The 13,314-nt window shown below is 42.4% G+C and overlaps 1 protein-coding gene across 5 annotated transcripts in view; it reads left to right on the top strand.

Annotated features, from left to right (window-relative positions):
* The window catches only part of kmt2a (lysine (K)-specific methyltransferase 2A), a 39,180-nt gene extending 26,677 nt beyond the window's left edge, over positions 1-12,503 (top strand). For 4 of the 5 annotated variants that reach the window (XM_028964844.1, XM_028964835.1, XM_028964824.1 and 1 more), the window contains exons 24-35: positions 46-206; positions 297-446; positions 762-5,232; positions 5,314-5,382; positions 5,454-5,509; positions 5,624-5,791; positions 5,882-5,956; positions 6,358-6,532; positions 7,062-7,169; positions 7,265-7,348; positions 7,568-7,697; positions 8,502-12,503. In XM_028964844.1, the coding sequence (XP_028820677.1) occupies positions 46-206; positions 297-446; positions 762-5,232; positions 5,314-5,382; positions 5,454-5,509; positions 5,624-5,791; positions 5,882-5,956; positions 6,358-6,532; positions 7,062-7,169; positions 7,265-7,348; positions 7,568-7,697; positions 8,502-8,777 (5,923 nt within the window). In that variant the 3' untranslated portion in view covers positions 8,778-12,503. The remainder of the gene's footprint in view (positions 1-45; positions 207-296; positions 447-761; positions 5,233-5,313; positions 5,383-5,453; positions 5,510-5,623; positions 5,792-5,881; positions 5,957-6,357; positions 6,533-7,061; positions 7,170-7,264; positions 7,349-7,567; positions 7,698-8,501) is intronic. The other variant, XR_003743377.1, reaches the window with a different exon arrangement.
* The last annotated feature ends 811 nt before the right edge of the window (positions 12,504-13,314 follow it).

Here is a 13,314-nt window from a genome sequence, read left to right as displayed (position 1 = left end):
CAGGGCTTGTACATGTTTCTTTGCAAATTGCAATTGTCTTTACAGATGTTCAAGAGTCTACTGGAGTACTCTTGATGCCCGCAAGCGTTGTGTATATACGTGCAGAATATTGGTGTGTCATGCACCAGTGGTAGAGCCTGAAGCTAACAGCACCGTGCCACTTGAGGAGAATTTCACGATTACCCATAGCCCCACCACAGCCTCAGGTTTGTCCTTTTTAACTTCTGCACGTCTAATTTGAAAACGTTATTTATTTCTTTTAAACATTGTGGTCATTCCCTTTTACTTGTTAACAGGAATGCAGTTAACATCTAAACTTCTACCAAATTGGTCTAAGGGAAAACCCACACTTGCAAGGTCCAAGCCAAAAATGTCCTTCTGGAACAAGCACCCTAGATACATGCCATGCCAGCCTTCCCCCATGTCTCGGCCTCTCTCCTCTCATGGTAATTATCACAAAATACCAGTCAAAGCACACCTTCAAAATGTTTTATTTAATTGGTTACAGTCCATGATCTGACATTACATTTACAGCATTTATTGGACACCCTTATCTCAAGTGACTTCCAATCAGTAGTTTGCCCCCTGGAGCAATTTATGATACAGTGTCTAGCTCAGGGGCACAGCGATATCTGCCTCCCTATAGTAGTAAAATTCAAGTATTGTTTAGTCTGCATGAAAGCGTTCTAGGAATCTTGACTTCACCTACATTAACTTTGGGATACTGACAAATTGTATTTTTGTTTGTTTCGATTCTACAGGTTTCTCTAGTTCAACTCATGAAATTGTGACTGTGGGTGACCCCTTACTCAGTCCCAGTTTCAACAGTATTGGGTCCCGTCGGCACAACACTTCTTCTGTTTTCTGCCATATTTCCCATCAGAAGCTTGCTTCTTCTAGTACATTTAGTAAACAAACCATCCAGTCCTATGTTACTCCTTTTCAAGCTGGTTCATCTCTCTCTTCTTTTTCTCGGGATCGTGGGCTGAAGGACTTCGATAAAGGGAGACTCAATGCCGGGGTCAAGTCTCAAAATCGAGAGACCGCCTCTTTCAGTGGACGGCCTCAACGAAAACCCCAGATTGTGCTCTGTGAGAAAACAGGTGCTGGCGACGAAGCCACAGGAAAACTGTTAGCAAACACAAAATCATCCAGCACACAAACAAGGGCAGCAATAAGTCAGGCATCCCCACCTTTGGCCACCGCTGTCCTTACTGGGAACCAGAGAAGCAATGCCACTAAGGCTGAGAAGACCAAGCATGTTGGGAAAAATACAGACCTTCCAACTGGATCAACTCTCCTGTCCTCCTACCCACAAGCCACCTTACCAAATGACAGAAATAATTTAGTCAATGAGGGATCACCATCTTCTAAAGATGTTGTGAAGTCCACATCACCCCAGCCTCCATACCATAAAAGTGGAGGGAGGAAGTTGCATGATTTTCAGCCAGGGCCTGCTCCTGCTGCGGCAATGAAGCCACTGTGGGCATCTGGTGCTGCAACTGGAGAGGAAGACATCAAAAGGGGTTCTCAGGCAACCCCTGCAGTTGCTGCTAGTCTTGGGTCTTCTTCCACCAAAGAGAAATTCTCTAGAATGGGCGTGACCGGAGGCAGGGAGGTTTCTAAAGAGAAAGAAAAGAACTTTCATAATAGTAAGATGCCAGTACATAATTCCAAAGGCAGTGATATTTTTGCGCTTAATCAAGAGTTGAGTTCAACAGCACTGAGCAGCAACACCAAAGCTTCTGTAACAAGTGAAGTGGACAAACATGAAGGTCAGGGAGGGGAACGACCACTAAAATCCAGATTCAGCACTGAGAAAACCAGCAGTCCCAGTTTAGAGGGAATGCAATCACAATCAGGCACTGAAAGAAGCTTGAGAGTTCCACAGGTTCACTCCAAAGCTATGAAAGATGCAAGTCAAAGGGAAAAGAAGCATGCTATCAAAGTCTCTTTATTATCTCAAAAAGTAGATCCAAATGGGATCAAAGCAGTCAGCACTTGCTCAGACACAGTGACATCAACTTCAATTGGTCTGGGCCCTCAGAAGAGGCTGTCCTGTCCCTTGATATTTTCATCGCCATCTGCAAGTTCAGAAAGTTCAGAGTCAGAGAGTCACCACATCCCAGAGGACTGTGAGGAGCCTATAATCACTCGACAGTGTGGGGATGGGGAAGGACCTGATGATGCAGATGATGCTGTTTTAGATGATGATGATGGTGGAATTGATAAGCACCATGAGGATGATAGTGATGGATCAGCATCTGCAAAGCGCCGCTATCCAAGGCGTAGTGCTCGGGCTCGGTCTAACATGTTCTTTGGATTAACACCCTTCTATGGAGTGCGCTCCTATGGTGAGGAGGATATTCCCTTCTACAGTGGTGTAGATCCCATGGGCAAGAAACGATCTGGTGGCAGTAAGCGCTCTGCTGAAGGGCAGGTGGATGGAGCTGATGATATTAGCACTTCATCCTCAGAGGACAGTGCAGAAGATGAAGTGGGGCTGGGCCAGTGTTCGAACAGGAACTCCTGTTATTATAACTTTACACGCACCATAGTCAATCCCAATACTGGGCTACCTGCCTTAGAAGGTATGGGAAGAATGTCTCAGTTTCATGGATTTCTGAGCGAAGATGACTGTGAAAATTTGAGCAGTGTGGAAGAGACCGGATCCACGACCTTCAGTCTGGGTCGTCCTCGCATTGGCCAGCTAGATGGGGTTGATGATGGCTCAGAGAGCGATGCCAGTTTAAATACTACCACCACCACAACAGCAACCACCTCCACTATCCATAAGAGTTCTGGAAAGAGGAAGGGCCGGGAGAGTCGGGCAGATAAGATGGCAGCTAGCTCAGCAAAGGATGCAGAAAACAAAGCTGTAGGAGGAAATGAAGGAAGTGGTAACAGAGACAGCAGAAAGAATCAGAAGGATAACAGTCTTCCACTAGGGGCTGTAAAATCTCAAGGCCAGGACCCTCTTGAAGCCCAGCTGTCCCTTACCACAGACCTTCTCAAATCAGATTCTGACAATAACAACAGCGATGACTGTGGTAACATCTTGCCATCTGACATAATGGAATTTGTCCTCAACACCCCCTCAATGCAGACACTGGTACAGCAGCCAGAGGCTTCATCATCTGAACTCTTATTGGATGAGGGATATGGCGTTGATGTGAACCAAAGGAAGGACATCCTGTTTGATGATTTTTCTCAGCCTTTGCCTAGCTCTGAACCTGTGGAGAGTGGTGTAAACCCAGCCATTTCTGTGGAGGAGCCCTATGGTCTTCCTTTAGAGCTTCCATCAGACCTCTCTGTGCTCACCACCCGTAGCCCATCTGTGAGCAGCCAGAATCACAGTTCAATCATTCCGGAAACTTCAGAACGTGCCATGTTGTCTTTGACTGCTGATGAGATTGTGGAGAAAAGTGGGGACAAGACAAGGCCTGGGACTAATTTGACCACTGAGACACAACAGGATAGTGCTGGAGGAGGGGACTCCAAAGCCACAGAAGGTCAGATGACGCCAGAGCATTTCATAGCTAGCCAGTGCATTGAAGTCTCTAGTCCCAGCATTGGACCAGTGGTGGAATCTGGTAATCAGGATTTAACCAGGGCCTCTGGAACACCAGTTCTCCCAAGTTCTCCGAACTTGCCTCGTCAGGGTCAGAAGTACATACCTCCTGCTGCTGTTAGCCCAGGTCCCTCCCAGGTTACTGGTGCTGCTGTCCAGACTAGCTCTTCACACCTTAAACCTGGTCCTGAGAAAGTGATTGTCGTGAATCAACACCTCCAGCCTCTATATGTTTTGCAGACTCTGCCCAATGGAGTCACACAGAAAATTCAAATAGCGCCATCTGCAAGTGCAACTGGAGTTATGAGTTCTTCACCCTCAGTTTTAAATTCCATGACCCTAACAACAGGTCTCAATACTGGGATCTCAACCTCTCAGCCCATATTTCCTGCTGCTGGGAAAGGATTGGTACCCATGGCACATCATCCACATCTCCATGCGTTCACTAGCACAACTCAAGCAAGTTTCCAGCCTGTAATTCCCAGTACCACATCTAGCCTCTTTATTGGTCTACCCTCCCATGACCCAGTTGTTGTTTCTGAGGCTGGACCCAGACATGAACTGGCCCCCACTGTCACTATGGTCTCTAGTGCTTCCTCAATGTCCCCTTCGCCGGCTGTGTTATCCTCAGGGAATAGCAAGAAGCGGCCCATTTCTCGACTTCAGCCACGCAAAATGAAGAAATTGGCTCGTTCCCGGAGCCAGCCCATGCTTGCCCCGTCTGAAGTTGGAACCAACATGACCCTAATAAATCTGTCATCAACTGCTGGAATTCCCACTCATTCTGGTCTGGTTGAATTGGGAACAATAACCACAGCAACTACCACCTCACACCGTAAAATTCCCAACATCATTAAGAGGCCAAAATCTGATGTTATGTACTTTGAGCCAACTATTCTTCAACCAGCTATGCCCATTACAACTAGTGCTCAACCTGGAATCTTGGGACATGATTCCCAAACTCAGCTTTTACCATGTACAGTTTCAGGTCTCAATCCCAACCAGTCTGTGTTGAATGTTGTATCTGTTCCACCTAGTGGAGCTGGTAATATCCTTGGAGCAGGTCAGGTGTCTTTAAGTACTCCTGGTCTCTTGAGTCCTGCTGAAATCACTGGACCTCTTCTCTTCAAAGCTAGCCCCCATAACTTGGGTTTATCAGACCAACAAATGGTTCTACATTCAGGAGGTCCCATAATGTCCCAACTTGCCAAACCGGTTCAGACATCCATTGCCAGCAGCATCTGTGTTCTTCCACCTCATCAAACTATTAGCATGTCTGTTAGCCAACAGGTAGATCCAGAGGGCACTCTGCACCTTCAACACCCAGTTGGTCATATTATGACGGACAAAACACTTGATGCGAATGCAAATTCTGCTGCACCACTGGCTCTAGCTCCCAGCCTCATGACACAGGTACCCAACCAATGTGTGGTTGGGGTTTTTACACAGAGCTCACGGACCACACCAATATCCAGACCATCTAATCCGCTTCAACAGTTCAAGGCAACAGCCATACCATCTACAGCAGTTGGCAAAGGCAAGCAAAAGACTAAAAGGCTGCGACCAAGCCCAGAACAGACCAGTGGAAAGAAGTCTAAAGGTTTACAGGCAAATTCTCCGGCAGAGACCCTCAAAAATGCAAAAACCCAATTCATTTCTGGGTAAGAGTGATAGACTTTTTTTACAACAGATCTTTGAACAATTATTCTTCGCACGGGCTTATTTTCTGTATTGTTTTTCAGGTGTAGACAATCTGCTTCACCTGAACCAATGGACACTGCAAAAGCAGCACATAAACAGCCAAACAAAAGGTAATGCTTGCATTTCAGTGTAGGTTATATTTGTATTGTAGTATTATTTCTAATCATTCCTTTGCTTTTAGTGAGGTGACTCCCGTGACCAAAGGTTCTGCGGTGACACTTAAGCCCAGCACCACAAGTACGTGTATTTCATTGCCACTTATTTGTTTAGTTGAAATATAGCCTTGACTTTCAAAGTACAGTGGATTGTGTCCTCACCTATTCTTGCAACCCCCTCCAATGCCCCTTGCAGAGTCTCCTGGGCAGAGTGAGGTGAAGGGTTCTGGTGCTTTGCGATCAACCACACCTGATCAGGAACGGAGCAGGAATGGCTGTTTCGTAGACCACAAGCCCAAGAAAGGGCTCATTTTTGAAATATCGAGTGATGATGGATTTCAGATACGTTGTGAGAGCATTGAAGGTATGTGGAGAGAAACCTTTTAAAACTAGCTATTATGTATTTGAGGGACCTTTTTCTGAATAACATGTATCCTACCATCTCCATCTACAGAAGCTTGGAAGTCATTAACAGATAAAGTCCAAGAGGCTCGATCGAATGCAAGATTGAAAGAGCTTTCGTTTGATGGTGAGAGAGATATTTGGAAGTTTAATGTTTGTTTGTTTTTTTATTTAGTTTTCTTCATTATTATACAAATAAACAGACCTCCCCACCCTACTATACAACACAAACAGCATAATCATACAGAACTAAACAATAACAAAAAAATGCTGACAAACATAGATGATGAAAAAACATCATCATAGAAGTGAATAAAGGGGTTCCACAAATGGATAAAAGTTCCTTCTTTCTTTTTAATTATGTAAGTTAGTTTCTCTAGATCTAGACATGCTGACCATTCCTTTGTCCACAGTCGAACAGAAGGTTCTTCCATACTTCTCCATAGGAGAGCAATGGTCTTATTGTTTATTGCTGTGTGGTTTTGATGTAATGCTAATGAATGAGGTTGTATGTTTACTCTGTCTCAGGAGTTAATGGGCTGCGGATGCTGGGTGTTCTCCATGATGCTGTGGTGTTCCTCCTTGAGCAGCTGTATGGTGCCAGATACTGTCAAAACTACCGCTTCCGTTTCCACAAGCCAGATGAGCCTGATGAACCGCCAGTCAACCCTCATGGCTCCGCAAGGGCAGAGCTGCATCACAGGTGCCCAGGAAGTGTTTAGAATAGACTTTTCTTAAGATAATAATTTGTATGATTATTTTTATCTGGTCACTCACATTAGCAGCACCAGAATCCGCACCATGCTCAACACAATAAAGCACCTTTAGGAGCAACAGTGGACTGTTCAAAACACTTTATACATATATGTTGCAGTTAGGTTTTCTGTTTACAAAGCAGATAACCTCAGTCTCTCCAGAGTAAGATCGTTTATTCATTAAACTAGTATCGTATCAGATAAAGGTACTGGTATTAGAGAAATCTGGATCGGTGCATGCCTGCTTATAATAGAGATTATGCCACTGTTTGTCTGTAATATTACAGATTATTTATGATCCAGGCGTTCCTAAGGAGCATTGGGCAATGTAATAGGATGGAATGATGTTTCAATAGATGTCAGCTTGATAATATATGCTGTTACTCCCAGAATTCCTCAGGAATAATCAGGATATCAGGTTGTGATGTTCTTGTTTGATGGTCATGTATTCCTGTTCCATTCTGTCACTTCTCACAGGAGGTCGGTGTTTGACATATTCAACTTCCTGGCATCCAAGCACCGTCAGCCACCAGAGTACAGCCCACAGGAGGTGGATGAGGAAGATCTACAACTGAAGTCGGCTCGGTGGGTCACTCTAATCAGTCATCTGTTTCTGTTAGACATAGTCTGTCTTTATGCTGTTTTACAACATAGCAGATGTTTGCAATTTGGCTTTACAGTCGTTCCGCCAGTCTTGACCTGCCCATGGTAGCGAGGTTCAGACACTTGAAGAAAATATCGAAGGAGGCAGTGGGGGTCTACAGGTATGATAAAATCGGATTATTCTATAATTTTAGTTTCATGGCTTGTATGTTTATTCATTTAGAGCACACTTTTTAATGTTGACTTTTTGTTCAGCCCACCCTGGGGCAACATGGGGTTAATTGCATTGCTAAAGATGATCGCATGGTTGAAAAGTATTTCCATCAAGTTTTGGGTTGTTTGCTGTGGCTATTGGGTTGTTTTTGGTTCAATTGTCATAGATCACCCATTCATGGAAGAGGTCTTTTCTGCAAGAGGAACATCGAAGCTGGAGAGATGATCATTGAATATTCTGGAAATGTTATCCGTTCTGTCCTTTCTGACAAACGGGAGAAGTACTACGACAGCAAGGTGAGTTGAAGTTCAACTAGAACTAGGAACAACTAGAGTTCTATATTCATAGAAGTAGCCTCTGGCTTTTCAGATTTGAAATAAAGTATAGTCAAAGCCCATTAAATGTCTAGATGGAATACAGATGTTCACATTTGTGTCCTTTTGAACCTACGCCTAGTCTGACCCCTTTCTTAAGACGGTCACAGACCGAATGCAGCATGTGCTGCACTCGCCGCAAGGTTTGTGCTTCCTCACAAATAACAGTGAGTTGAGCTCAATGAAACTCCCGGTAAGACGATTGTCATGTTCTAGATCTCTGGACCCTCAGAGACTGATAAGATCAGCTTTTCCTCCATTCTCGATTTGTGTGAGTCTTTTCGAAGGGGCAGATCGAAAACTAGCCCACTTCAATGCTTTGATTCTATCTGTCACAGCATGCAGCAGTCAAACAAATGTCAACTTTGACCATGAGTGTAAATACACAGATAACTAAGATCCACCAGATGCAAAACTGGAACTATGTATTGATACCAGTTCTAATTGATTCTTTCAGAATCTTTTTTTTTTTTTTTTACAACATTAGCCCACTGTTTTTTATGCCATTGCTGATAAATGTAAACTATTACTCCAGTTGTTTCTGCTTGTTATAGTCTCTTACTCCTAAGGATTAGCATAGGGTTTATGTCTGTGCAGAATGTGTAATTGACCTGGGTGTTATGAAAATGAATCACCAGCATGCTTTTTGCATATTTAAAACTAAAAAAAGTATACTTCAGACTAGCACACTCAGAACATCCTTTTATGCTTTTTTTTTTATTCCAGGGCGTGGGCTGCTACATGTTTCGCATCAGTGAGTACGAAGTGGTAGACGCCACCATGCACGGAAATGCAGCGCGGTTTATCAACCACTCCTGTGAGCCCAACTGCTACTCACGCGTTATTGCCGTTGACGGTCAAAAGCACATTGTCATCTTCGCCATGCGGAAGATTTACCGGGGAGAGGAACTCACGTACGACTACAAGTTCCCCATTGAGGAAACGGGCAATAAGCTTCCTTGCAACTGTGGAGCCAAAACGTGCCGCAGGTTCTTAAACTAATCCCCACCGGCCCTTGTGAGGCTGCTGTTTGATACCAGCAGCTTATGAGGGGCACAACTTCCAGTCCTGCTACGGTTTCATGCGGTAAGAGTAAGGGTTACTCTTTGGGTGTGCCTCTTCCCATTTGCTTACCGAGAGATGAAAACAGATGATCACTATGGGTGAAAAGGCCTTTTTTTTTTTTTTTTGTTAAATAATGCCCCATACCTTGTATGTTTATACATTTTGCCTTTATTTTCTCTCAGTCCAGCAAAAAGTGTTAATATTTATTTGGTTGTGGTTTTGGGCATAGTCTGTGTTTGCTTCCAGAATGTGACAGATCAGTGTGACAGCAGGGAAAGACACATCGTTAGATCCGTTCTACACCAAAGTGCAATTTTGAATGCTTTTTATGTAACTGATAGGGACTGGAGCTGAAGAGCCCTTTCTCGTTTTTTTTTTTTTTTTTTTTTTTTTTTTTTCCCCTACTTCCCTTTCTTAGAGAATGTTCAGGCCAACATCCCTGCCGAATGTGCTTGGGGGAGCCATGCGGTCCCCTGCCAAGCTAACAGCTGATTCTGGTGTGCTGTAAATATTCTAAATACTTGTACTGCTAATGTGTAGAGATGAACACTAGAGGGATGTTGGTCCAGGGTGTTGGTAGAGCGGTGTTTTATTCTGTGTAATGTGGGAGTTGGGCCAGCTAACAGCATAGAGCAGTGAGTGCTGGCTGGGCTGAAATCCTGGTGGACTGACAGACGAGGGGTTCAAGCGGGTGGGGTGGTATTTTGATAATGGGTGGGGTTTTGGTGTGATCATGTATGTGGTTTTGCTGCACGTTTCGGATGTGTTGGAGAAGAGCCTGCTAAAATTGTCCTAATAATCTCCTCATTCCTCCCTTTTCAAGCAAGTCATATCGGCAATCAAGTGAGACATGAGGTCTTATTTTGTATCAGGTCCTTTAAATATCAACCGTTTCATTTTAAATGTGTAAATAATATGTATATTTTTATATTCAGAAGCTAAATGCACTCACTAGTGAATAGTACTTAATGATAATATTTATATTTTTAATGAAAACATTGTATTTATTTTACCAAGTTTTTGTAGGAAATATAGGTTTACAAACACTAAGGCTTTGTCTGACAATTTTTATAGTGCAGCAACTTAAAGGTGTTCTTGTTCTTCTACTTCCTTCCTCAGTGAGGTAGGAAGAACCTTTCTTTTCTCCCCTTTCTCTCTAAAGACTGGAGGATTTCTACCCCTATTCCACAGAGTGCAGTCCACCAGTAGCTCCCGTCGCCAGTCATTGGAGGGTCGCCGTGACTGTGTGTAGTGCTGGTCATTACGGAATCATTCATTGGCTTTTAATGACGTCCTTGTGCCAGCCTTAATACAAACGCGAGATAAATACCCACCTTCCTTTTTTTTTTTTTATTATTATTATTTTTTTTTTAATCAAATGCCTTTATTAATGTTTCTTAAAATGGTGAAGGCCCCCAAAGCTCTGTGTATTTTTATTATAACAAAGCTATTTTCATAAGTGGAAAAAGCACTGAGTCCCTTCAGCCTTGTCTCCTTGCACTGAGCGTTGCCTTGGCGTTGCATGGAGGTTGACAATGCACAGACACAATAAACCCCCTGGTGACACACCATAACACACTTAGCATCATGCTAAAGAAAAGAAACGCAGGTCCCGTGGAATGTTCTTCCATTCCATAGAATGCATACAAGTCCTCTTTAATGGGTGTGAGGTGCCTTTTTATACCATTTTCCTCTCTGGTTCTGTGGTTGAGCATACGGATCTACTGAGGAACCCATTGTTTCTCTTTCTTTTTCTTTTTTTTTGTGTTATTGTATTCTTTTGATTGCCTTAAAACTGGTATGAAAAATGAGAAGGGCACTATGAGGCAGCTAGCCTTTGAGCTTTATTTTCTTCATGTTTTGAGACTCTCCTTTACCTTGGCCTGCCTTAGGAAATGTTTTAAGAGGCAAAAATAATCTCTGTATTTGTTGAACTGAATATGGTGTTGATGGATATTTTGTTGCTGTCTGTTCATTTCAGAGCCTTTATGGTTTGGTTCTGAGAGGCATGTCTGCAGTTCGAACCTCTGAACGCGACTTGCTAAGATGCTGCTGTATGCAACTCTGGTAGCTGCCAGACGAGGCCAGTTTCTTATGTATGTAATTTTTTTATTTTTTTTTTTGTATGTACTTTTGCTGTCTTACACCTGAAAAGCTGTTGCCGCCGCCGCAGATCTCCTGAGTGCTGCTCCCTTCAAAGGCACTGAACACACAGGAAAAAAAAAAAAAATCTCTTTGTGTTTCCATGGTCTCAGGGCGGCACTAGTTCCTGTGGGCATGGCGGCCATCGCCTGTGTGGTACTGGGGCCATTCAGATCCTGGTCTTTGTTGAATGTATTTTTTGTTGTTTTAATTTCTTCTTTTTTTTTTTTCTTAATATCTTAACAAAAGACTGAGAAGACTGCAACTATTTCACAGAAACTGACACTGAGCGATAAAACTCCGTCAGAAGTAATAACGTTTTTACATAAGGGCTTCGAGACCTCCTGTTTCCTTCTCTTCCCCTCATTTCCGTGATGCGATGAGACGCCATAACCTCGGTGGGAAATTAGTAGCGCAGTCAGCTCTCCGGGGTGCACCAGTTGATTTTCTTGGATTTCCAACCGCCACACCACTCCAGTGGTACTGCAACTCTGTGTAATTACGCTATCCGTTATAGATGTATACAAATAAATATCTATATACATATAAATGGTAAAGTTGTACTTCAGTATCTACACAATATATGGAATGGACAGACAACTTAGTTACAGTAGCAACAGCAGCTTCATAAATGGTTATTAGCAATGTTCAGTGTACTTCAATAATGGTTTTGTGTTACAAAATCTAATCTGCATCTTTCTGTATATGGACTTCAGTATCAGTTGTGTGCCGGTATGTGTGCTCAGCCCCCCCTTTCCTTTCTTTATTTCTTTCCCTTGTTTTGGACAGAGAAAGATATTTATATTATAAAAGTGTAAATGTATAATGTGGCTGTAGACCTTTCTTTTTTTGTGTGTTTGTGTTGTTTTCTTTTTCTGTTCCAAAGTGGATTATATTTAACAGGGGTTTGAGTGGTATGTACATGAGTTTTGACAGGTATTCAGAAACATGTGGTACATGAGTTTGTGGAGGCCAGAAAATGAAAGAAAAAAAAATTGGTTAGTTTTTTATGTTTTCTTTTAATATTGCCTTCACCCACCTAATTGAAAGCTTTAGATTTTTTAAAAATAAAATCTTATTTATTTCTTTTATGTTACTTTGGCATATCCATGAAAGGTCCAGGTTTTGCTCTGAGTGGGGTGTGTGCGTATATATGTGTGTGTGTTTGTGTGAACATGTGAGAGAGTTTGTGGAACTTCCCAGACTTGGGAGGCTCAAAGACTGCTGGGATATGGGGATAGCTGCTGCACTCTCACTGGCAACAACCACAACAAATGCTCACAGTAAGACTCATGTAACATTTATTTTCCTCTCCAACTTGGCCATAAATGTTGTCCCATATCACCGAAATGAAGGAAGACCGTCAAATTACAAAAGCAAACCACAAACTAATTATGGATGAATGTATAATGAAAAATGTATATAATTGTAAAATATTCAAATTTATAATCATGTTTATTTTCTATGCACTTTTTTTATTTAAGTGATAGTTTAAATAATAAACATGTCTGGTTTACTCTGCACCTTGCCTCAAGTGTGTTACTGCTTTTTTCTACACTGTTCTAGCATCAAACAACCACTGATATAAATATATTTCACACCAATCACTTCTCAGCATTCTTCTTCTAATTTATGCCATATTTTAAATTTTCCTTTTTAAATTTTAGCTGACTGTTTGAAACTTTCAGGTTTATTTCCACAGTGTTGGTGTGGTAGAGGTATACATCAGGCTCAAAGCTACATGTGTACTGATACTGGCTCTCCTTCAACTTTTTTTACAATTTGTTGTGCCAGTCATCCAACCACATCATCCCGTGTAGGTTCGTCTTCACCATGTTTGTCTGCATTGGAGGTTCACAAATTTTACACAAATTATCAATCCACTCAAAGTCTTCAGGCATTATTATGCCTCTATTATGCTTGTACACAATGTATTGCAATTTCAGATGTGACACCACACAGTCGCACACTGTCCCTGAATGGCATGATTGAAAAGGCTGTGTCTTGATGTCTCTCTGTGTCTAAAATTGCAGTTTGAGCAGTGTTTGTCTTCTTGAAAACATTGTGTACAACCGTTATGTCTTTACAGAGATACATCACTTTCAGGTCATGTATGACTTTTCCCCTCTACAGTTTCTCAATCATCCTCTCCAATTGTGCATCCATCACAATACAATCTGCAAATGCTTCCGGCAGTATTATACAACGTTTAATTAACTTCCCTATTAAAAAGGTGAAACCATGTGACATAAAAAATGACATAAAAGGCCAGCAGTCTTCAGTACCACAATTCAAATCAAGACAGAGCAATCCCTGACAATATGAAAATTGT

The sequence above is a fragment of the Denticeps clupeoides genome, chromosome 2, assembly GCF_900700375.1.
Source record: "Denticeps clupeoides chromosome 2, fDenClu1.1, whole genome shotgun sequence".
Classification (NCBI taxonomy): Eukaryota; Metazoa; Chordata; class Actinopteri; order Clupeiformes; family Denticipitidae; genus Denticeps; species Denticeps clupeoides.
Note: the sequence above shows the minus strand (reverse complement) of the source record. Positions and strands in the feature narration are given on the sequence as shown.